This window comes from Mercenaria mercenaria, chromosome 4 (genome assembly GCF_021730395.1).
Source record: "Mercenaria mercenaria strain notata chromosome 4, MADL_Memer_1, whole genome shotgun sequence".
In the NCBI taxonomy this organism is placed as follows: Eukaryota; Metazoa; Mollusca; class Bivalvia; order Venerida; family Veneridae; genus Mercenaria; species Mercenaria mercenaria.
In genome coordinates this window covers 20,049,298-20,072,475 of record NC_069364.1, presented here as the reverse complement: position 1 = coordinate 20,072,475, position 23,178 = coordinate 20,049,298, and the positions used below count along the sequence as shown (strand labels likewise).

The 23,178-nt window shown below is 33.4% G+C and overlaps 2 protein-coding genes across 2 annotated transcripts in view; both read left to right on the top strand.

Annotated features, from left to right (window-relative positions):
- Positions 1-11,296, top strand: part of LOC123551132 (ankyrin repeat and protein kinase domain-containing protein 1-like) — a 217,463-nt gene extending 206,167 nt beyond the window's left edge. Inside the window, exons 11-12 of the mRNA XM_053542067.1 lie at positions 8,022-8,208; positions 11,045-11,296. Coding sequence (XP_053398042.1) covers positions 8,022-8,208; positions 11,045-11,296 — 439 coding nt within the window. The remainder of the gene's footprint in view (positions 1-8,021; positions 8,209-11,044) is intronic.
- Positions 11,297-14,084: 2,788 nt separating this feature from the next.
- LOC123552735 (transient receptor potential cation channel subfamily A member 1 homolog) overlaps positions 14,085-23,178 on the top strand; it is a 61,860-nt gene continuing 52,766 nt past the window's right edge. The window contains exon 1 of the mRNA XM_053540655.1: positions 14,085-14,199. Coding sequence (XP_053396630.1) covers positions 14,096-14,199 — 104 coding nt within the window. The 5' untranslated portion in view covers positions 14,085-14,095. The remainder of the gene's footprint in view (positions 14,200-23,178) is intronic.

Here is a 23,178-nt window from a genome sequence, read left to right as displayed (position 1 = left end):
GTATTTCATTATACCGCTCAAAAGGGCATATAGTAATCAGGCCATTCGTACGTTCGGTCCTTTGTCCGTTCCTTCGGTTTCCGATCCATAATTGAAAAGTTTCTGAGCAGGACCCTAAAAGTTGGAAGCAGGTTAGTACTGACTAGCCGACGACTCTTTTGGTTTTAGTTACTCAATTCGCGGTGACCTTAAGCTGAAAATTGTATTTCAATTGATAACTGAAGAACGTTTAGGACTACAGACGTCAACTTCTATAGGATAATTTCTGTTGTTTGTGAATGACTCCTAGGTTTTGGTAGGTAGGTCAAAGGTGGATGTTTCAGAGACATTTAAATTAAAAAATATTTCCACTTCATAATTATAGAACGTATTTGCCTACAGCCGTCAAACCTTATAAGATGATTACCTGTGGTCAGCTTATAATCTCTATTGTTTTGATGGTCAATAGGTAGAAGGTCCAAATTATTTGGTCAAAGGTCGAACAGTCTTAAAACTTCGTAGGGTAATTGTCTGGCCTCCTCACAAGAACAATTCAACGCCCCAAGAGAGACTCGAGCTCACAACGGCGAGGGACAAGTGATTTGAAGTCAGCGACCTTGACCACTCAGCCACGAATGTCCCCTGGTCTTGTTCTAGGAGTCAGAAGGTCAAGGTCAAGGGTCACGATGATCTTGTGATAGAAAACAATTTCCACTTGTACACTGTTGAACATTTTGGCCTCAAGTCGTCAAACTTCATAAGATAAATACCTATGTTGTTAGCTGAGGAACCCTTTTTTGGTTGAGTATGTTGAATGTCAAGGCCATAGTAACCTTAATACTGAAAACCTTTTCAACATAGTAACTAAAGAATGCTTAAAGGTGGTCACTCAGATTTTTGTCACTAATATATTTGTTTATAACTTTAATAACTCATCATTTATACTCATTTCTGCTCACCGAGTTCTTAATGCCTGTTAGATTTTTACTGGGAATATCTTGGAAATTTGATTTTCCTATCTATCATTTTAGCGTTATTTAAGCCTATGTATAAAACATTTTGTCTAGGGAAGAATAAAACAAAGCGATGTTATATTAAATTTGTTAAACGTTTGCCTTGACAAGTACATAGTTTGACAAAATTCATTAGAATTGCAAGTTTATGAAATTATTATTACATAACGTTGCCTATCTCGGCTGCGCAGTCAAGAAAGATTGAAAATACTTACAGTCCAAAGCTACGCGCTGTTTTAAAATTTTCCTATTGTTTCTTTTGTTTCAGGTAGTTGAAATGTCCCAATATTTATCAAACTAGAATACGTATTTATTCTCAGGAAACAATAAGAAACATTAACCACATTTTGCATATTTCATGTTTTACCCTTTCGGACAATTCTGCCAAATATCATGAATTCGTCTAGATATTTCATGTTGAAGTGTTCGCCCAGCTTTAATGCACAAGAAAAAATAATAGGTACAAACGAAGGTGTAATACTAGCAAAGCCTGTAGAAAGATAGAACTCAACCAAGCAGAATAAAAGCAGACTCGGTTTGATTGAGTCTGTTTGTGAGAGGTAATGAAATGTGCAACACCTCTCAGGTCCCCTAGCACCGGCTTAAGCGGAACTCTATTACATATATATATTGAATGGACTCCATGATCCAAAAGGACCAACAACACTGAATAAGCCTTTATACGTTAATATATTTCAAAACAGGGAAACATATTGGCAAAATCATAATTAGGACCAAGACGTTTTACAAAATATATCATTTTTAGCTTTGGTTTAAATCCAATGTAAGGTAACTGGGCTTTTTCTCGTCAAAATTTCACTCATTACATTGAGAATACAATGGATTTTCTTAAGTGTGTATAATGTAAGTTATCTGATTAAGTTTGATAGAAATTAACATAACATTTGCTGACTTTCAAACACCTCATTTGCAGCAATGAGCCTAATGATTTCTATTGTTGTTTAAGGTTTATTTTTTCGAAATACAAAAAATTATGTTATGGAAAAACAAATTACAGAAGCTATGGAATTGAATTGTTTGTGTCTTCAACAAAATGGTGAAATCATAATTTACTTTATTTGTTTAGTAGTTTGGAGCTAATTTTCCTGTTTAAAATGTTTAACTGTTGGATAACACAAAACTGTTGTTTGCACATGAGTAAAGTGAAATTTCAAACTTTTGTTCAATATGACCTTTTTCAGATACAAATTTAATAGTTTTGAAAGAAAAGCTAATCATGATTAAGTTTTGAAAATTAAAAAATCTGATCTAATTTTATTATTGAATGCGTGTTCTTGTATGTACAAGTTTACATTTTCGAAAAATACAAATTTTAACAGTTGGAAAAGGTATGTTTTTAACAAATGTTATTTACCCCAATTATAAATATACCTAAAATAAAGCCCGCCCGCTTAGCTCAGTAGGTAAGAGCGTTGGTCTACGGATCGCGGGGTCGCGAGTTCGATCCTCGGGCAGGGCGTATGTTCTCCGTGACTATTTGATAAAAGACATTGTGTCTGAAATCATTAGTCCTCCACCTCTGATAATTCATGTGGGGAAGTTGGCAGTTACTTGCGGAGAACAGGTTTGTACTGGTACAGAATCCAGGAACACTGGTTAGGTTAACTGCCCGCCGTTACATGATCGAAATACTGTTGAAAAACGGCGTTAAACCACCCCCCCCCCCCCCCCAAAAAAAAAATACCTAAAATATATATAAACAATTTTTTGATGACAAAACATACTGTAAATTTTTAACAAATTAAATATTAGATGACACGTTCATATCACGTGTATCATTTTACTTATGCCTGAACATAAATTGGCAAAAGTTGTCGAATAATGATACATGCCACAGTTGCCTATGTATGGCAAATGTAGGGCAAATATTTTCATACTAAGAGAATTTCTTTAAACTCTGTGTACTGACTGAGAATCAAGTTTGAAACGGAAATATGTATCAAAAGTCATAGGTATCCAGGCTTGATCTTGAATTATCTGCTCTTGTAAGTATATTTTTTCAGTATTTTCCGACTTTCAAGGGCAGACAATTCATAACCAAGGCTGAGTTCTTATGTATTTATTACTTTTTTTATTTGATTGTCTGTCAGAATAAAAAGTTTAAAGAAGAAATTCTTTCTGTAAGAAAATGTTTTCCCCATGTCAATATAGAGACTGTTGCAAATTTCTTTAACTAAGAACATGACAAAATGATACCGCAAGTCCTGATATTTTCCTTGGACCGAATTTCTTGAAACTTTGCATACTGACTGCAAATGAAATCAGAAACCGAAATAAAAATCAAAACGCTCAGTTATCTTGCTTTGATCTTGAATTATTTGCTTTTTAAAATTGGATTTTTTAGTATTTTCTGATTTCAAGGGCAGATAATTCAATAACAGGCCTGGGTAACTATGAGTTTTCATAAATAATTCCGTTTTAAACTTGATTCTTAGTCAGTACACAAAGTTTAAAGAAATTATGTCCGTTGGAAAATGTTTGCCCTATATACATATAGGCAACTGTGGCATTTAACCCCTAATTACACGCGTTAACACAACATTGAAATATCTGGTCACAGTAAAGGGCATAAATGCACACATTTTATTGTAGATAATTATCTATAATTGAAAGATTATGAACATATTTTCTTTACTGAATTTAAGAAATATAAGAAGTCAGTTTGGGTCACGTTTCATACATTGAGCTGTTTATTTATCTATTTTGCTGGGTTTCACGTCGCAGCGACACAGTTATAGGTCATGTGGCAACTTTCCAGCTTTGGTGGTGGAGGAAAACCCCAGGTGCCCCTCCGTGCATTTTCAAGGTCAAGGTCACACTTAGAGGTAAAATATTAACAGGGTCTGTTTCATGTCCGGTCAAATATTCAGACATTCATCAAGAGATTTTGAAATTACATGGCACAAATGATCCCCATGATGAGAAGACGTGTCTTGCACAAGACCCAGATCCCTACTTCAAGCTCAAGGACATACTTAGAAGTAAAATGTTAATACGGTATGTTTTTTTGTGGACATGGATGGACTTTTAAGTAACTTGACATAAACAGTCACCATAACAAAATGATGTGTTGCATTTTAGACTCTGACCCCTAGCTCAAGGTCACGGTCACCTTTGGAGATAAAACATCATTGGTATTTTTGTCTGTTCTTTAATGTTTCGTTCAAAGATTTATATTCAAATGACTTAACATAAACATTTCCAATTAAAAGACATTGTGTTGTGTGCAAAGGTCAAGATCATAGGTACCCGACTTAAGTTTTTTTTTTTTTTGCTAGGGCATGAAATCACTAACCTTTTATAAAATGAAATACAATACATGGGTCTTATATCGGTTTTCCCACTGACGTAAAAATGAAATCATTTTTAAAGTAAGATTATTGGTATAAATGTATTTACAATTCTTGATCACCGGAACAGGATAATATTGACCGAGGCGATAGCCGAGGTCAATATTGTCCTGTTCTCGTGAATATCACATCATATTCAAGAGTCAATAACTGTTTTATTATATGAGCAAATATTTGTTGCAACATATTTAATGTTTGAAAGTAACATTAACTATGTGAATCTTCTATTCTGTTTACAGAAAGTCATGTTTAATGGGGAAAACCCACTAACCATTAAACATGAAGTTTAAGATGATGAGCAGTTTCGGCCAATGAAAGTTAGGTTATTTTTAGTATATATAATAAAGGTAAATGCAGAATCATTTTTATTGTAATAAAAAGATATGTAATGCAGTTCTGCATGGACCAACACTGGTATTAACTTTCTTTGTTGTGTAATTTAAAAACACGTTTCATTAGTATCATAATGTAAATGTCATGCAATGCATTTGTGCATTAATTGCATACCTTGTTCATGATAGAATATTTCATTATACTTGTTTATATGTTTTCTTTCCAATTTAAGAATAAAACCACATTAAATTTAAAACAAAATATATCACATTTGAAACCATCCACCAGCCATAGATTTCCAGATATTTTCAAACTACATAACTTTTTCGCATAGATTGTATGATATATGGTTATGGTTTATATAAATTGTAAGTAATTTGCTTGATTAGTGTTTGTAGAAGATGTTGTATATTATGCAATGTTCCTAGGTGGGAGACGTATATAACTTGTGTTGAAATAATAAAAGATTGGCAACGCACATCCTTAGTTTATTTTTCTTTATTCTCAGAATACAATAAGTGACATTAATAAAAATCGTGCACAATCTCTCACCTTTTTTAAGTATTTTTTGAGTATGTCATTTGTCATGAATATCGTCAGAATATTTCATAAAGAAATTAACGACCAACGGCGTATTTTTATTTGATTTATTGAACGTGCCATATCATGCGCGATTTAAGAATTGTGCCTCCCTGAGCTTTGCTTTTACAAATTGCAACATACTATTGAAAGGTTTCTTCTTCTTGCTACGGGACTTGAGAGGTGTTGCACTTTTCATTACCTCTCATGAACAGACACAATCAAACCGAGTCTGCTATTATTCAATTTGGTTGCATTCCTTGCTTTTTTGACAGATTTTATTAACTCTCACAACAGTGGCGGCTGTAAAATGTCTCCCCGTACTTGGATTCAGTTTGTTAAATTTTCTGGTTCTTCGGGGTCATGGAGTCCATTCAACAAATATGTAATATAATTCCGCTTAAGCCGGTGCTAGGAGGCGTGAGAGGTGTTGCACATGTCAATACCTCTCATAAACACTCAATCAAACAGTCTGCTATATTTCAATTTGTCTGCATTCTTTGCGTCAAAAGAGTATTTTTTTGACAGATTCTACAGGTAACTCCTCCTGCAGTTTGCAAGGAATCTGACCCAAACTTACAGACATATGTAACTCGTGACGATTAAAATTTTACAAAACGCTATTATTTTCTCTACGTTTTGCAAGTGACCTAACATATTGAAACGAAAATGTATTGGTACTAAGTTAGGTTTTGTATATTTTGAGGATATACAGGTGCTACCGTATAATCAAGTATAAACATTCCGCTTTACAGAAAATGAATATTTAAAATGAAAAGAAAAAAAGTATTTAATAACTAGAAGGAAAGAAAAAGTTTAGCCCAATATCTATAATGGTTTGTAGAAAAAGATGTTCGAGTCCGATATTTCTAATACAGTTTCATAGTGATGTTTCACAGATGTTTTAGTTCCACTTAACTAGAGTGGCACGTTAAAGATTTAACACATTTAATATACTGTCCCATCAAATCGCCAAAGAGTTGACAAATTACATACAAATTAAACATTATACAATAACTGGTATGAACAATAACTCTGTATTATCGGCTACCATGTAACAGAACTGACACTTTATAGTTATGCAATACACTGGCACACAATATTTTTAAATTGCAATTAAATATTGAATATACGGTACTATACTTGTAAAATCATACATTTTTAGTATAACATGCAATACAATACAATGCAGTACCGGCGTTTTACAATTTACAACGAAAAAAAATGACAAATACGGTTTAGGAAGAAAGTACTTGCTAAATATCACGTTACACAATTTTCAATATAAATTTTACAACTAAAACAAATTAAACATCTTAGATTCCTCTTTCGAAATAGATAATTTACAAAAATCGGAAAAAAAAATAATTAATTAGCCTGACATCTCGAAAACAACCAATAGCTTGCTGAACAGTAAACCATTTACAATTTTTTTTTTAGAATGAACAAAAAGGTACTAAATAAAAACATAATTAAAATATATACCAAATTTTTAGAAATAAACACTTCTTTTCTCGATCGAGCAAATTGAATTTCTACAAAGAATAGAATATTAGAATAACCTTCTGTCAGCGGGTAATGTGATGTGCGCTGAGCATATCTGGTCAATTTATATGGTTATGTCCCGCCAAATATTGAATTTTGTACGGGCGTCGCAACATAGCCGTGAACTCGGACTATTTCCGCTGGAAAGTATATTGGACAATTTAAGGCCCGTTATTATAGCGGTTTTGGAGATAAAAACATAAATTTCTGAAGTTTAAAATATATTAACTTCTTTATTACTGAACCGAAGTTAATGAAATGTACATGGAAAGTGTTTAAAAACATGGGAGGTATTTTGACATTAACCTCAATAACTAAACAATTTAAAAAATGATGATGCAATACCTGTCTTGATACTACAGATACTTTGAGACCCGTATGTCAGTTTGTGACAAGTTGTTAGGATATAATATAACAGTATACTTCTGTCCACCACACCACAAATAGATCTACCCCTTCTACTTACAAAAGTAAGAGAATTTAGTTATGTCATTTACATTCGGCAATATATTTGACGAACCTTGTTACAACACTGATGTTAGACATAACCTCCTGATTGTTATAATATTATGAAACCAATTGGGGATTAAAGTTTCTTATATACCCGCAGAGGAGATGGTTATTTTATAATAACCCGTTTAAATTATTTCTACCCGTACCGTGGATTTTCCTATATACATGTATAAGTATTTCTTTTATTCTATTTTCTTCCGTCCGAAGTCATACATGTATCTCATACCTTTGTAAAATCATTTCGGTAATAGCAAACTTGCTTCATACGAATAATCGGTAGATACGAACACATTTTTGAAGTCCGAATTAGCTTAAATGTTAATTTTCCATCTTTTGATATGAATTAATTTTAAAATTCGGCGATCATTTCGCCCTTGTTACGCTTGACTATTTAATAGTTTGAAACTGTACAGTGCTGATATTTAATCGAAGTAAATAAAATGTGTTGGAAATAATAATATTGTCAACCTTTTGCCGCATGGTAATAGAGTAGTTCACATTATTAGTTGCAACTCAGAATTAAGTTGTTGTTTTAATTCGTGAACAAACAAAAACGATGTTGTCTGATTCTGTATAATAACTGAAAACACACTCTTTATCATTGTAACTTGCCTTCGGCAGAGAAAAAAATACCAAAACGTATTTGTAAAGAATTCATCATATTACCGGCATTATCTGCATATTTCAGGCATGCTGAAATAAACTTGAAAGACGATAATGATATGACGCCCCTTCTCTTTGCTGCCAACTACGGCAGTGGGAATGTGTTCAAGATACTTCTACTGAATTGTGATACTACCGTAGACGTGACAGATAAGAAAGGGAAATCTGTTCTGCATTTGGCAACAGCGAGCAACAACATTAACATAATTAAAGTAGGTTTCTTTAATTATGTGTTTATAACAAACAAAATAAATGCATAGTTCAAGGGTCATTCATTTGTATCTGTTTGATGCACGCAATAGTTATGATCTCAAATTTATATACGTGTACTATAAACTTAAAGTCAAGAATGTCTCGGCTATTGATAGCAAACTTTGAAACATCCGTGAATTCCTTAATACTAAATTTTCTTTTTGAAAACGTATATCAATTGACATTGAGTGTAATGATAGTAACGAAAAGTCATGAATTCATTTTTAATCCAGTTTATTATAGAGCTTGTTTTGCGCTTGAGTTAAGGCAAAGTGCACTATCATCTAAAAAAGGTATGTTATGTTATAGGACACACTACTGTGTCGTATAGCACGATTATATGCTGGATAAAGAGGATAAAGTCTAAACTTGACATAGTTGAAAAGTGCACTCCCACTGCAACATTCGTAATGTTGTGACACCCAACACCACATTCGTTAGTTGACTGACTGACTGTCAGATAACCTTGTCCGGACGACTTCTATATTCTCTGTAAGTACTGACCTTGTCCGAACGACTTCTATGTATTGTAAGTACTGACACGATTCAGTGAAACTTCGTAGCCATGTTTTAGAAACACAGCCCCCCCCCCCACCTGCCCCTGTACACGACACGGACGCACGCACACGACAATAACACAACCGGGCACCGTCTTAAAACAATCAGTGGCAAAAAACTCTTGGGAGCAAAAGCCGGTTTATGAGGCAATAGCCTCACTCTTAAGTCCCGCCATGTTCCAAATTTACAGGACAGTGCAAATATAAAAAAAATATCCCGCCAGGTAAATACCTAACACACAGTGGCAACAGAAGGCAAGGGCCGAAACATAAAAAAAATGCCATTGTAGAAGACAAAACATCAATTTTATAAACCCGGGTTTTGAAGTAACAGAACGTATTATGAAATGGCGGTGTCCGTCTGTCCGTACATCTATACGTCCGTATGTCAACATGTTTTCTTTCTGGACTCGCAAAGTAATATAGCTTATTACAAGCTTTCAGACTTTATAATATATTATATTATTATGACTTAGTACTACTTAAAGAAGATTCGATTTGTTTTGCGAACAATAGATCAAGGTCACTGTGACCCGGAGACTGCAAGTGTTGTTTTTCGGATTCTAAGGCTTCACACAATGATTAAATACCACTAGAGAGTGATCTCTATATACTTTAGGGTCAGTTTTTCATTTGGATGGTGAATCTATTCACAAATGTTATCATTTTTGCATGAAATATTTATATATTGCTTCGTTATTACAAAATGATGCATGATTTTTACATACTGAATAAAATGTAAAATTTAGGAACGTTGTACCTCATTCATCATATTAGTACACATTGTTAAAAACTTCTAATCATTTCTAAAGAATTATTTCACCATGTTTGCAATAAAGAAAACAAAAATCAAGTAAATATTTACTAAAAATCAAACATCTTTGAATGGTAATATCTGTAGGCTTAAATTATTGTTTTCCTTTATTTCTGGCGATACCCACTCACTCTTTACTAGTGGAGTAGTATTACGACCGTAGTTTAAATACTGATACTAGATAAAACATTTGAGAAATCATCACCAGCCCATTTTGAACATCAAAAGGGAAGCAATTCCAAAATAATGTAATTTTATAGGTGATAGGCATTTAGATTGGACAAATAAATTATTCCAAAATTGTCATACAAATTAGCTAAAGCCTTCATATTACTCATACTTTGATAGCTCAAATGCACTTAAATATTAATTTTGGTCAAATGCTTGGTAGCCATTCTGTACTTTAGTAGATCACTTATAATGCGTTTTATTTGACATGACAGGGCGGAGTTAATCTCTTATGCAAATAATGATAATCACAAAACAACGAGCAAGATAGGTAGAGCTACTGTGGTTACAGTGTAAGGTAGATAACCAGTAAATAATAAATCAGGTTGGCGAATATACTACATATCCTGCTCAATAATGCAGTGGACCGTCGCAAAACCCCGCCCGCCAGGTCGATTAAAATAGACTATAATTAAAGTTAGTTTCACTATCAACAAAATACGTTATCATATTACATAGAATATTCAAAGTAAAATGACTACCATTTCAACATATCTGCTTTAATCAAATATGTACATACGATATGAAAGAGATATAGCTTTGTACATGTTGATAGTTTTAACAAAAATCACCTGATATTAATTAAATATCTTATATATGATTTTACAATTATTTGTTACCAAAATGACGATCTGCAATACATTACAAGTACAGACATCGATAAGCTACAACTGTTATACTATTTAACATTATAAAACAAATCAAACGATGATAATTTAAATAAGTTATATTTCAAAGGAATGATGTTATGTATATGTCTTATTCCCCAGAGGCAAAACATAGGTTGATGCCTGACATTAGAACTAGAACCTGGAGTATAAAACTTATTTTGTACATGTTTATGAAACTGTCCTGTATTTCTTAATAACTAAATATTACCAGTTTGAATATTTGATATTTTGAAGGATTATTTGAAGGATTCATTTTAAAATTTCTGGATTTAAAAAGTTATCTTTGAAGAGAGGAATACTATAGACTGCTATACGTTGGAATTTAATATTTCTTTTAGACTTTTCAGCCTAAATTTATAAATTATTTTGTATTTGAAAACTTTTTTGGCACAGTATACATAACAGCAGCTATCATTTTGTCGTTTGATGTTGACAAGTTTGTGGCTGGGCCATCCCAGGGGATGTTCAAGTTAGCGAAGTAAAGTTTTCCATGCTCAAACAAGAAATTGAGAATATTATTGTTCAGCATTTCATTGAGGAAGACATCTGCTTTTTCATTTATCTTGAGTCACTTATTGTTGAAACTCAGTCAGATTTAAGATTAAAAGAAATGCAATTAAAGATAGAATTTCAGTTAGAAGAGAAACAGTTAGAAATGGAGAGGGAAAGAGAAAGGAAAAAAAGAGAGAGAGAGGGAGAGAGAGAAAGAAAAAGAAAGAGAAGTAAGAGAGAGGGAGATAGAAATAAGAAAAACGAATGTAATATGAATTTGAAATGAAAAGTAAGAATTGGCAAGTAGAAGTACAGAACCTCGAAGTCTTTCTCACTTTGATGTCACTAAACATATAAGGTTAGTTTCACCTTTTCAAGAAAAAGAAGTTGACAAATATTTCATGCATTTTTAGAAAACTGCTGAAAACCGGAAAATTGGAGTCTTCTTTTACAAAGCACGTGAAATTGATACACAGCTGTCTGTAGAGCAAAGCTCAAATTATGATTATGTTAAAAAATAAATTTTAAAATTATGAGCTAGTTCCTGAAGCATACAGGCAAAAATTTCGAAATTGCAGAAAAGAGACTGACCAGACCCATGTTGAATTTACCAGAGTTAAAAAGAAGTTACTTTATAGGTGGTATACATCAAACGAGATATGAAATAGTTATGATAAACTTAGACAGTTAATGTTAACTGAAGAATTTAAAAAGTGTGTTGGCACCGAGGTCAAAACTTTCTTAGATGTAAAAACTGGTTAAAAATTTAATAGAGGCTGATACATTTGCTGATGATTTTACTTTAACGCATAACATTTCCTTCAACAAACCAACTTATTTCAACAAGAGACCCTCTTTTCCACTAAACAATTCTAGCTTCTCATCTGGTAATAATTTTAATACAGGAAAATCTCTAAAATCTAAATTTTCAGGTAATACACCTGCGGAAAATACAGGTAATAAACTTTATAAAAAAAACCCTTGTCTCTACCTACTTGCAAGAAACCTAGAAACATTAGCTCTCAATGCTTTTCTTAAAGAGAAAGCAGGGAAGAGATGAGGCAAGACCTACAGACCTTATCTCTTTGAAGTCTAAACTCCAGCCTTGTACTGATAACCCCATTACTATTATTGGGGTCAAGGACACCAATTCTGATTCAATTATGGATGTTTATGAGTCAGTTATATCTGATGGTTCTATATCAGATATCAGTGATTCTACCCGGTCTACTCATATTTTAATCGTAAGGAATACTGAAGTTTCTCAATCTCTTATTCGTGCAGATGTCCTGTCTTTTCTGAGAAGACTTCTTCCAGTATATATATTGCCTGAAGATATGTGTACAATTGAAAGCGCTTGCAGAGAAGAATTAAAATAATTGAAAAACACAGAAGTCTGCTGCAGTTAATTCCTTGGACTTGGAAATTGAACTTTTATATATTTTATACCTGCACAAGGATTTTACTGACTTTTTATATATATATATATATATATATATATATATATATATATATATATATATATATATATATATATACACACTTATTCAAGGGGTGTAGTGTGGTTGTGTTTCTGTTCCCCTCCGTAATGTTTTTAACCTCAGATTTGGTTACTGGCCATGTGACTGATGGTGTTCGACCTGATTTACCATTTAAAGGTGTCCATTTACTGTGAGGAAATGACCTAGCTGGAGATAGAATTGTGATAAATCCACTTGTAAATGTCACATCTTGTTTGGATCATAAACCTTATCCAGTTGAGCAGGAAATTCCTGATCTTTACCCTTCTTGTGCGCTTACCCGTTCTGTGGCTAAGAAAGCCATTGACAGTGATCTTGTGTTAGACATTGATATGTCTGATACTATTATCAATGAAACATTTAATTCTGAGACAGATAATACTGTTCTTCAAATCTGTCTGTTCAACAAACAGACTCTGACAACTTCTATGATCATTCTCTTTTCAATGACCAAGGTCAAAACTCGCTGTCAAGGTCACAGCTTATTCAGGAACAAAAAAATGATCCTGAAATTTGATTATTATTTCGAAAGACTATAAGTGTAGAAGAAGATTCACGGGCCCCTGTCTGCTATTTTGTTAAACATTGAATTTTGATGAGAAAACGGCGGCCACCAGATGTCCCTGCTGATGATGAATGGACAGTTAATTACCAGATTGTGGTCCCAAACTTTTATTGTCAGGAAATTCTTACCCTAGCCCATGAAACGCCCACGTCAGGTCATTTTAGTGTAAATAAAATATATCTCAAAGTCTTGAATCATTTTTACTGGCCTAATTTAAAATTCTGATGTGTCACAATTGTGTAGGTCTTGTCACACATGTCAAATGGTAGGCAAACCAAATCAGAAAATACCTAAGGCACATCTTCTGCCAATACCCGCATTCGAAGAAACCTTTCAGTAGAATCATAGTAGACTGTGATGGTCCCTTGCCATTAACCAAATCATGGAACCAGTATCTTTTGACAATAAGTGTGTGCTTCAACAAGATTTCCTGAAGCTATTCCCTTAAGCTAAATACATTGCTAAGGTTTTAGCTAAAATTTTTCACATTTGCTGGTCTCCAAAAATCTGTACAGTCTGACCAATTGCTTAAAATCTAAATACTTCATGAACAAAAAAGAATAATACAAACTGTCATGACAATATATTAGTCAGACAATTTAAAAGTCTTTTCTAACATATCTTACAGATCTTGAAGAAGCACAAAGAATTGATGAAAACAACACGTCATGTTGAATGGTAATTATTTTTTGCTTAGACTTGAAATTGTCTTCGATAACCAGTTTTACGTTTGAACGATACCAAAATATCAGCTTTAATTTATTTCTTACCTATTTAAATTCAAAATTTCATATTTTGGACGGTTTCCGATGTCGAAGTTAATTGAAATGAATGTAAAAGTATACATAAATATATATTACCAAGTCAGTGATCAGGGTCGGAGTGTGCAAATTTACCCTGGCATTTGCAATTACAACTGAACTGTATGACAGGCTTAATCTAAAACAATTTTGTAATACTGTTTTAACATTTCTGTTTATCTAGGACAAAATTTATAGACATGAAGTGTTCAGAAGGAAAATCTGCCTTACATTATGCAGTTATACAGAACGACAAGGATTCAGTAGAGATCCTGCTACAAGAGCAGGTAGACGTAAATCAAAAGTAAGTAAAACATTTCAGTCGATATACTTCGGCTATTTTGGCATGAAAGGACACACACTAATTCTGAAGCTGGTCATAATTGCAATTTTTTCAAAATATATTTTCAAGTAAATGAGTTTATAGATCTTTTTTGTATCCTTTGAGAACAAAAATGTTGTGTATTATTAGATATTCAAAAAAGTCAGAAATTACATTTAATTATGTAAGTAAAAGATATATTACCTAATTAAAATAAATTGTCTCGTATTTATATACAAATCAGCTGACACCGGGAAGATAGGAATAACGTAGTGCTTTGGCTGAATGGAAAAATACCATTTTGGAAAATAATCACTCGCAAAGCATATCATTCTTATCATTTTTTGTAACTTTGTTTACCTAAGTTTGCGCTTCAAAATTTTAAGGACGTTATATCAAAGTTCAATGCAAAATATGGAGTAGATTCCGTTGATAACGCATTGTAGGCACTTGGCCATTTGTTTTCATACTAAAAAGTATGCCGTTTATTTAACGTAAGTAGTTACGAAAATTAATCAAGATGATTAAATGTGAAAACTTGTCAGTTATCGCATTTCTCTGAGTGAGATAAGACTAGTTTAAAGATTATGCAGATCAATGTTCTGTCTGTAAAATCAGAAATAACACTCCCTTATTGTGTATTGAAACTTGTAATTGCACAAAACAACGTATAAAGCTATGTTCATTGCAGATTCAACTTTATGCACCACAAACGTAATGTTCCTCCTTGATAAACTCTAATGGTTATTTTTAGCTCACCAGAGCCAAAGGCTCAGGGTGAGCTATTAGGATCAGTCACCGTCCGTCGTCCGTCGTCCGGTGTCCGTCGTCCGTCCGTAAACTTTTACTTTAAACGACATCTCCTCATAAACCGCTAGGCCAATTTCATCTAAACTTCAGAGGAATGTTCCTTGGGTAAAGCTCTACAATAACTGTTCAAAGAATTGAATTTCATGCAGAACTCTGGTTGCCATGGCAACCAAAAGGAAAAAAATAAAAATCTTCTTCCAAAAAACCAGAAGCCTAGAGCTTAGATATTTGGTGTGAAGCATTGACTAATGGACCTCTACCAAGTTTGTTTAAATCATGACCCCGGGTTCAAAATTGACCCGCCCCAGGGGTCACTTGATTTTACATAGGAAAATCTTAAAGAATCTTCTTCTCAAAAAACAGAATCCCTAAAGTTGTTCATATCATGACCCCGGGGTCAAAATTGAAAATCTTTAATTTAAAAAAAAAACAGAAGGCCTAGAGCTTAGATATTCGACATGCAGCATTGCCTAGTGGACTTCTACAAAATTTGTTCAAACATGACTGCCGGGGTCAAAGTTGACCCCGCCCCAGGGGTCACTTGATATTACATAAGAAAATCTTCAAAACATTTCTAAAAATAAACCAGAAGGCCTAGAGCTTAGATATTTAACATGTTGCATTGCCTAGTGGACCTCTACAAAATTTGTTCAAATCATGACCCCGGAGATGAAATTGACCCCGCCCCATGGGGTTACTTGATTGTACATAGAAAAATATTAAATAAACCAGAAGGCCTAGAGCTTAGATGATTGACGTGTAGCATTGCCTAGTGGATTTTCACAACATTTGTTCAAATCTTGACCCCCTCCCCCCCCCCCCCCCCCCCAGTGTCAAATGACCCAGTCCCAGGGTTTACCTGATTGTACATAGGAAAAATTTCATAAATTTGCTAAAAAAAAAACCAGGAGGCCTAGATCTTAGATATTTGATATGTTACATTGCCTAGTAGACTTCTACACACTTTGTTCAAATCATGACCCCTGGGGTAAAATTAGCCCCACCCCAGGGGTTACTTGATTGTACATCGGAAAATCTTCCGAAAAAATTCTAAAAATCATCAGTTTGACATTTGAAACATGTAGCTCATATTTCTCAGGTAAGCGATCCAGGGTCATCATGACCCTCTTGTTTTTCTCGACCAAGCATTCTAACGAAGTTATGAAATCAAACCTATTTAATAAACATCACAAGTGTTCGATAAATTATTTCTCTACTCTTTACACCAATTAAGCACATTATCCTATAAAATGAAAGTTCATAATGTTATATATGATTGAGAATCCTCTGCATGAGAAATATTTATTATATAGGATGTAATGTGAAAATATTTATTATATGTGGCAAAAACATAAAGACGAGTACTTGGTAAAGGTTTAAAAGTACAACACATTACTATATATATGTAACATATACAGAATAAACTAACTTTTGAGAGTTGTAGTACATAATCAGGCGGCTATTTTAAAGAGGGATTACTCACTCTTTGTTCATAAATGACATTCAAACGTAACCAAAAATAACGAGAAAAAATAAGGGTCAAATATCTTCTAAAGATTTTCATCTGACTTGTGGCCACTACGGTGTTTCTACAAAAATGATTGCTTGAATACATGGAGGGGTACATGTTTAATTTGGTTTGTTTAAATTTCTACATTTAAAACAATCTGCTTGGAAGTGCTACCAATTTGTCAGGCCATGCATCGGTCCAAACAGCATTAAAGACAGCAAGTGGCTCGCACAAAACATGAAAATGTCATAATTTCTTAGAAATAGGGTATTTCTTTCCGCCATTATTTGACAATTGCGGAAGTTGTGCTTGAATATCTATTAAAAAATTACTACAATTGTTCTCTTTTAAGCATTCTAGCTAATCACTATCTACATGTAATTCAAACTATTATGCCATGTTTCATGCATCAGAACCAATATGTTTTTCAAAAAATCATTTTATCTATGGCTATATAATAGCTAAGCTTATAAGTCATCCGACCTTGACTTTTTAGTAGAGACAAGCCATGAGCATAAAATGATTGAAGGTTATGTCAAATAGAAATCTGGATATGGAACACTGATTTTTGCACCTTCTCTTGTCAGGGACAGACAACTCATATAAAGGATAGTTTTAGCAAATTTCTTTTCTAATCTTCATATTTCGCTCAATATTTTAAATAAAACTTTAAGATTTTTGGAATTTAAGTGTTTAGTTTTAATATCTTTCTATTGATAGTAACAAAAGCAGGTTTGCTTTCAAGTTTATTTGAAGCGCAACGACTTCCTTTTTTCTTAATTTAAATGCTCCTAGTAGTTTTAATTTTTAATGAAACCTGACAAAATTGTTATATAACTTATCTTTATAGGATTGCAAAATTGAAATAATATAAATAAATGATATATTTCAGAAAAAGACAAAAATATTCTTTAAGGTTTATATACAGCTATCTATCCTTCCTTTTATATCAAAATTACCGTAAAATGTGTGTAATATATTATTCGATTTTCAAAACAAACACTTATGACAACACTTTTTACACTTTTGCGACATTATCCGCGACCGAATATACCATTATTCGGAAGAAAAAAAAAACATCAGTTAACGCAATTAAAAGGGAGGTAAACGGTACGTGTAATAGCAAAAGTAGGGGTTTACGAGAATAGTGACCCCCTACGCTCTCTGTTTTGTATTATGGTCCGCCAATATGGACAACGCATTCGGCTACTTATTTTGATTGACAAGTTAACATTCCATTTTAAGCGTTGATACTATGACGTGACAAGCGTACTCTAACTGAAATGGAGAACGGTTTCAGAAAGTACAAATTTTTCATACAGTATTCTATATGAAGGCGGAACCTAAGACATGTTCTCTAACTAAGTTAGAGTACGGCTTATAGCCACGCCTCTTCCTCAGTTGAAGAATATTACAGATAAATGACACTGCAGGTAAAACATGATACAAGGAAATAGATAGTGCATATTTGTCACATTACTGTTATTAATGTGTTATAATATAGGTTAGTTACAAGTATCCATGCACTTACGTATTTAGATTAAAAGATTTTAATGGTCACAAAAAGAATAATTGAGTAGGGTCATTCATAGAAAAATACAAACATTAGTATCTTTCATGTTTTAACAAAGTCTTAATAGTATAGTTGCAGTTAATAAATCGATCTCATAAAAAATTAAGCAAATTAACATTAAATAAATTGCACATTCTAACATAGCTGGTTACCAGTTAAACCAAGAAGAAAGTAGTCAATCTCTGTATTTAAGAAATAAGGAATAATATAACGGGGGTGTAGCTCTAGTGATATAATACAGTGGCGCTCGCGATAAACTTCCGTGCAATCTCGTTTGTAAACGCTGTTAAAACGCTTCTGAAACGTTTCTCGTTTCCCGGTTATCTCAGTGATAGTCCAATCAAATGATATCTAAACGGTAAGCGTTAATCGATCAGCCAATCGGAAGCTTGATGAGCGTTTCCAATAAATCCAATGGTATCTACACGGGTAACGTTAATCGAGAATCGTTCAACCAATCAAAAGTACGATAGGCATTCCTAGTAAGTGGATCGATCATAAAAAACAATAAGCTGCAATTCATTCGTCTTTGAAATGATGAAAATGTAATTTTTTTACATCCCGTATAACGAGATACAGGAAAGGTCTTAACATTAATATAAAAGCAAACGAATTATGAAAGAAAGAAATATCGATCTTACAGTTTTTTATGAATAAATGACAATATATGATTCGGTGCATGAAATGGTCTTAAACGGTCTGCCATGTTTGTTTTGAAATTTATGTGATTATTACTTCATATTTCACTAAATAGTTGAAACAGAAAATAAATTAACAAAAGTTTTTTCTTCATTTTTAACTGAATTACATATATATACACTAGCATTTAAAACACTCTTATCGAAAAGAATTGAACATCGGAAAGGATTTCTAATATATTTATCACAGGGAATTATTTAAGTATTTCTTCGTATTTCATTTATCAATTGGAAATAAAAAATAATTTTCTGTTTTCAAATGAAAGAAAGGCAAAATATTAGTCAACGCATAAAGCACGCTGATCGTAACTGAAAATGACCTGATACATATTTATTATTGCACTTTATTTCATTATTCTTTTATGAGTCATATAAAACACATAAAGAAAATAAATGTAATCTTAGCCAAAAAACACAACAGTCTTAAGTATGCGTCGTAAGACAGGTAACGGGTCCTCCGTTGGCCGAGTGGTTAAGGTCGCTGACTTCAAATCACTTGCCCCTCATCGATGTGGGTTCGAGCCTCATTCGGGGCGTTGAATTCTTCATGTGAGTAAGCCATCCAGCTGGCTTACGGAAGGTCGTTGGTTCTACCCAGGTGCCCGCTCGTGATGAAATAATGCACGGAGGGGCACCTGGGGTCTACCTCCACCATTAAAGCTGGAATGTCGCCATATGACCTATCATGTGTCGGTGCGACGTTAAATCCCACAAAAAAAATAAGACAGGTAACAGATAAGATCAATTTAAGAAACACATGCTTCGATGAGTTTGATTGGGTTATCACACCTATCGATTATAACCATTAATTAGGATATTTGCAACAGTTGAATCACTTTGCGATCCGTGTATCAAGTTTTGGTACATTGCAAGTCCTCCATAAAGTAAACTCTGGAAAAAGACATGATCAATGGAGTATAATTCTGCTAACGCGAAGTAATTATTATATAAAATGAAATAATAAAACATTGCTTTTCCCTAAAAGCTACATATCCATGCATTAAAAACTATAAAAAAAGCTAAATGTTTAGGCAAACCATCAGTGTGAGAATTTCAGCTGGAAATCACTTTCAAAATGTATCAAGGATGTAGATATCTGTTGTTCTAACCTGAAATACATGTTTTTATCATCTATAAGGAATATCAAGCAGATGTAGATGAAATCATTGTTCGTATGGGACCATAGAAAGAACCAAGCTAAATAATTGTTTATGCGGGACCGTTAAGTCTTATTCAGGAAATCAACAACAAAATGTCTAATAAATTCGTATCGTATCTTCTGGTAAACTGCCTTTCCTTTCGTTGGACAACAAGGCTGGGTTAATTTGATAACATAAATGTATTTTTAGAAATGGCAGAGAAAAGCAAACTATGTGTAAATTTCTTTATACATTTATCCGCCCAAATCCTATCACGCCCAATAAGCCATTATTGTTTTCGACACCGTCTTCGTTGATTTACGGAAATCGGCGAAGCCTGGCGAGCTAATTAGGGACCAACGTGTCATTATTATTTTTAGTTTTTATATTCATTTGTGTCTTAACATCCAAGACTAACTAACGGATGAATTTGTTCATTAGACTGTTTTCTTCAAAGTGGGTTTGATTGGTTGTCTCGTATTGAAAACTGTGACGTATGAGAATTCCTGACCTTAAAATAGTAACGAGACTTCAATGACGAAGTATGGTAGCCTCGTAAAGAAAAAGTAAATAGTGTCATAGGAAAATACCTTTGTACTTTAGTGTAGTGTGTTTACATACATGTATACAGAGTAAAAGTACATTGTTATAACAACAGTTAGGCAAGGTTTTACAGCTTAAATAGTGTAGTATTGTATATGTAAACTATTTTTACAGTAATTTTGGTAGTATACAGGTAGTTTAGATACAGGGAGCTGTTTGACAGATTAGTAATTGTCATTACTGAATAACTTCTGTTGAATATTTTGAAAGTTATTTTAATCAATTTAGGATTTAGTGCTTACAGTATTTTTGTTTCAGATACAGAAATATTTCAGGAAATCTAAACAATAAACACAGTCTATCATGAGATGTAATTGATTGCTGTTTATTAATTCTTCTCACTTAAAAAAGATAAATAAATAAATAAAATGTAAAAAATATTAAGGGTGTTGTTTACTCAAGTGTTTTGTAATTGTACTTAATTTGTCAGCCATACCGAGAATTAGTTTATATGGACATAATTATTTCTTGGGCCAAGAGTAATAAGCAGTTTTGAAAAAAAAAATAGACTGCTCACATAAACTTTAGAACTATTTGACCAGATTCTGAGATTGTGATTCCGTGCGGATTCTCATTTATCTTGGTAATAAGAGTGAAATAATTTCTTCCAAAACAGTTGGATAAATTCTTTGAAAGTACTTCGTAACATTGTTGTATAGAAGCAGTTTTGACCTACATATCCCTTCAGTGTGCACTTGATTAAAGTGAGTTAAAAATCTTTGGTGTTTGGGATTGCAGCACTTGTTAATATTGAACTTTAAGCAAAGGTAAACTTCAGTGGGGATCTGAAAAAGGAGGGTGTCTGCAAATAGACATTTAAGTGAAAGATATATTAATTTTGAGTCGGGGTGATCCATTCTGATTAATTTTTATTTGAATACAGTGTCAGATAGTGGGAATAATATTTTATAAATTTATTAATTGGCCGCTTATTATTAAATAAATTGTTAATTAATTAGATTTGAAGTTTAAGTTACAAGTGAAAAAACAAAGACAAATATCAAACAGGGAATGCCACGTACCAAAATCGCAGCCTCCCCAAAACGAAACCTACAGCAGGCAGACGTGCACACCACAAACACACACACATACACGTACACACACACAAAGCCAACACACGAGGACAAAACGAACAAAGAAAGGAACACACACACATACACGCGCACACACACAAAGCCTACACAAGAGGACAAAACGAACAAACAAAGGAACACAGTGGGGCACCGGCTAGGAACGGTCAGTGGCAAAAACACCACTGGGGAGCTTAAACCGATTTATGGTGCGCACCCAACCTCACTCTTACCCCCACCATGTTCCAAAGACACGGGACAGTGTAAATAAAAGTAATCCCCTCCAGGTGAATCTCTAACACACGTAATGGAAACAAAAAGGCATGGCATGTAAAACACAAAAATGCTCGTGTATAAAAATATAAAAAGCAAACCTTAGAACCAAAAAGATATGTACTCAATGCCTTTTCAGAAGACAGAGCAACAAGAAAAACACCCTTAAGGGCCCGACGAAACAGGCCAGAAGACAGATATCAAAACAGTTCAGTCCTGGTAGGATTTAAAAACTGCTTATCATAGAGTCCTCCCCCTCTTCCGTCAGACACAATCAAAGAGGGAAGCGTAGTGTCCAACTGTAAACGGGTTGAACACTAAACATGCGGTATGTCTCAAAACAGTTGGGTCCTAACCTCTTTTAATAAAGCGTTTTATAATTTTACCAAATACATTTGGAAAATTACCATGACCCAAAATCTTACGAAGTTTGTAAACCACATCCCCATAAAAAACGGGTTTAGAAATACCTTCTCGCAGAAGTGTCTTTAAATTACTATTGAATTTTAAAACTAAATCAGAATTACGATAGTAAAATTTAGCAAAATATTTACGCAATTTGTAATAACGGTAGCCTTGCTGAAGAAGTTTACTTGTAATATAGATTACGTTCATTGAAATGCTTGACATGACTACACGCTCTGGCAAACCGAAATAATTGAGAAATATATACCCCATAAGATGTAGCCTGAGGTACATCCCCATCCAAATGGGGAAAATTTACAATACTAAAGTTAAATCATCCCTCTTGTCATAAATTTTGGTATGTGTAATATTGTCATAAGTAGAGAGATGTAAATCTAGAAACGAAGCATCAGTATCCGAATTGTTAGTTTTAATTAACTGAAGCTTTCTAGGATAAATAGTACCCACCAATTGACCAAAAAACGAATTGTTCATATTAAGAATATCATCCAGATAGCGTGATGTATTATTAAATGCAGTTATAATATCTGCCTTCGTATCTGGAGAAAGGCTCAACATAAAGTCTCTTTCATAACAATATAAAAACAAATCTGCGACAAGGGATGCACAATTTGTTCCCATGGGAATACCGACTACTTGTCTAAAAACTGCATTCCCAAACCTGATGTAAATGTTGTTCAATAAAAAGGAAAGGGCTTTACAAACTTCGTCACAGGTCCACATTGTAATAATGTTTAATAATATTGCTAGTAAAAAAAGCTTTATCAAAACTGCAAGCGAGAAATGTAGCATTCTATCTGGCAAAAGTCTTTTGAATTAGGGCAGTTAGTTTGTCATTTATTAAGTTATGTGGTAAAGT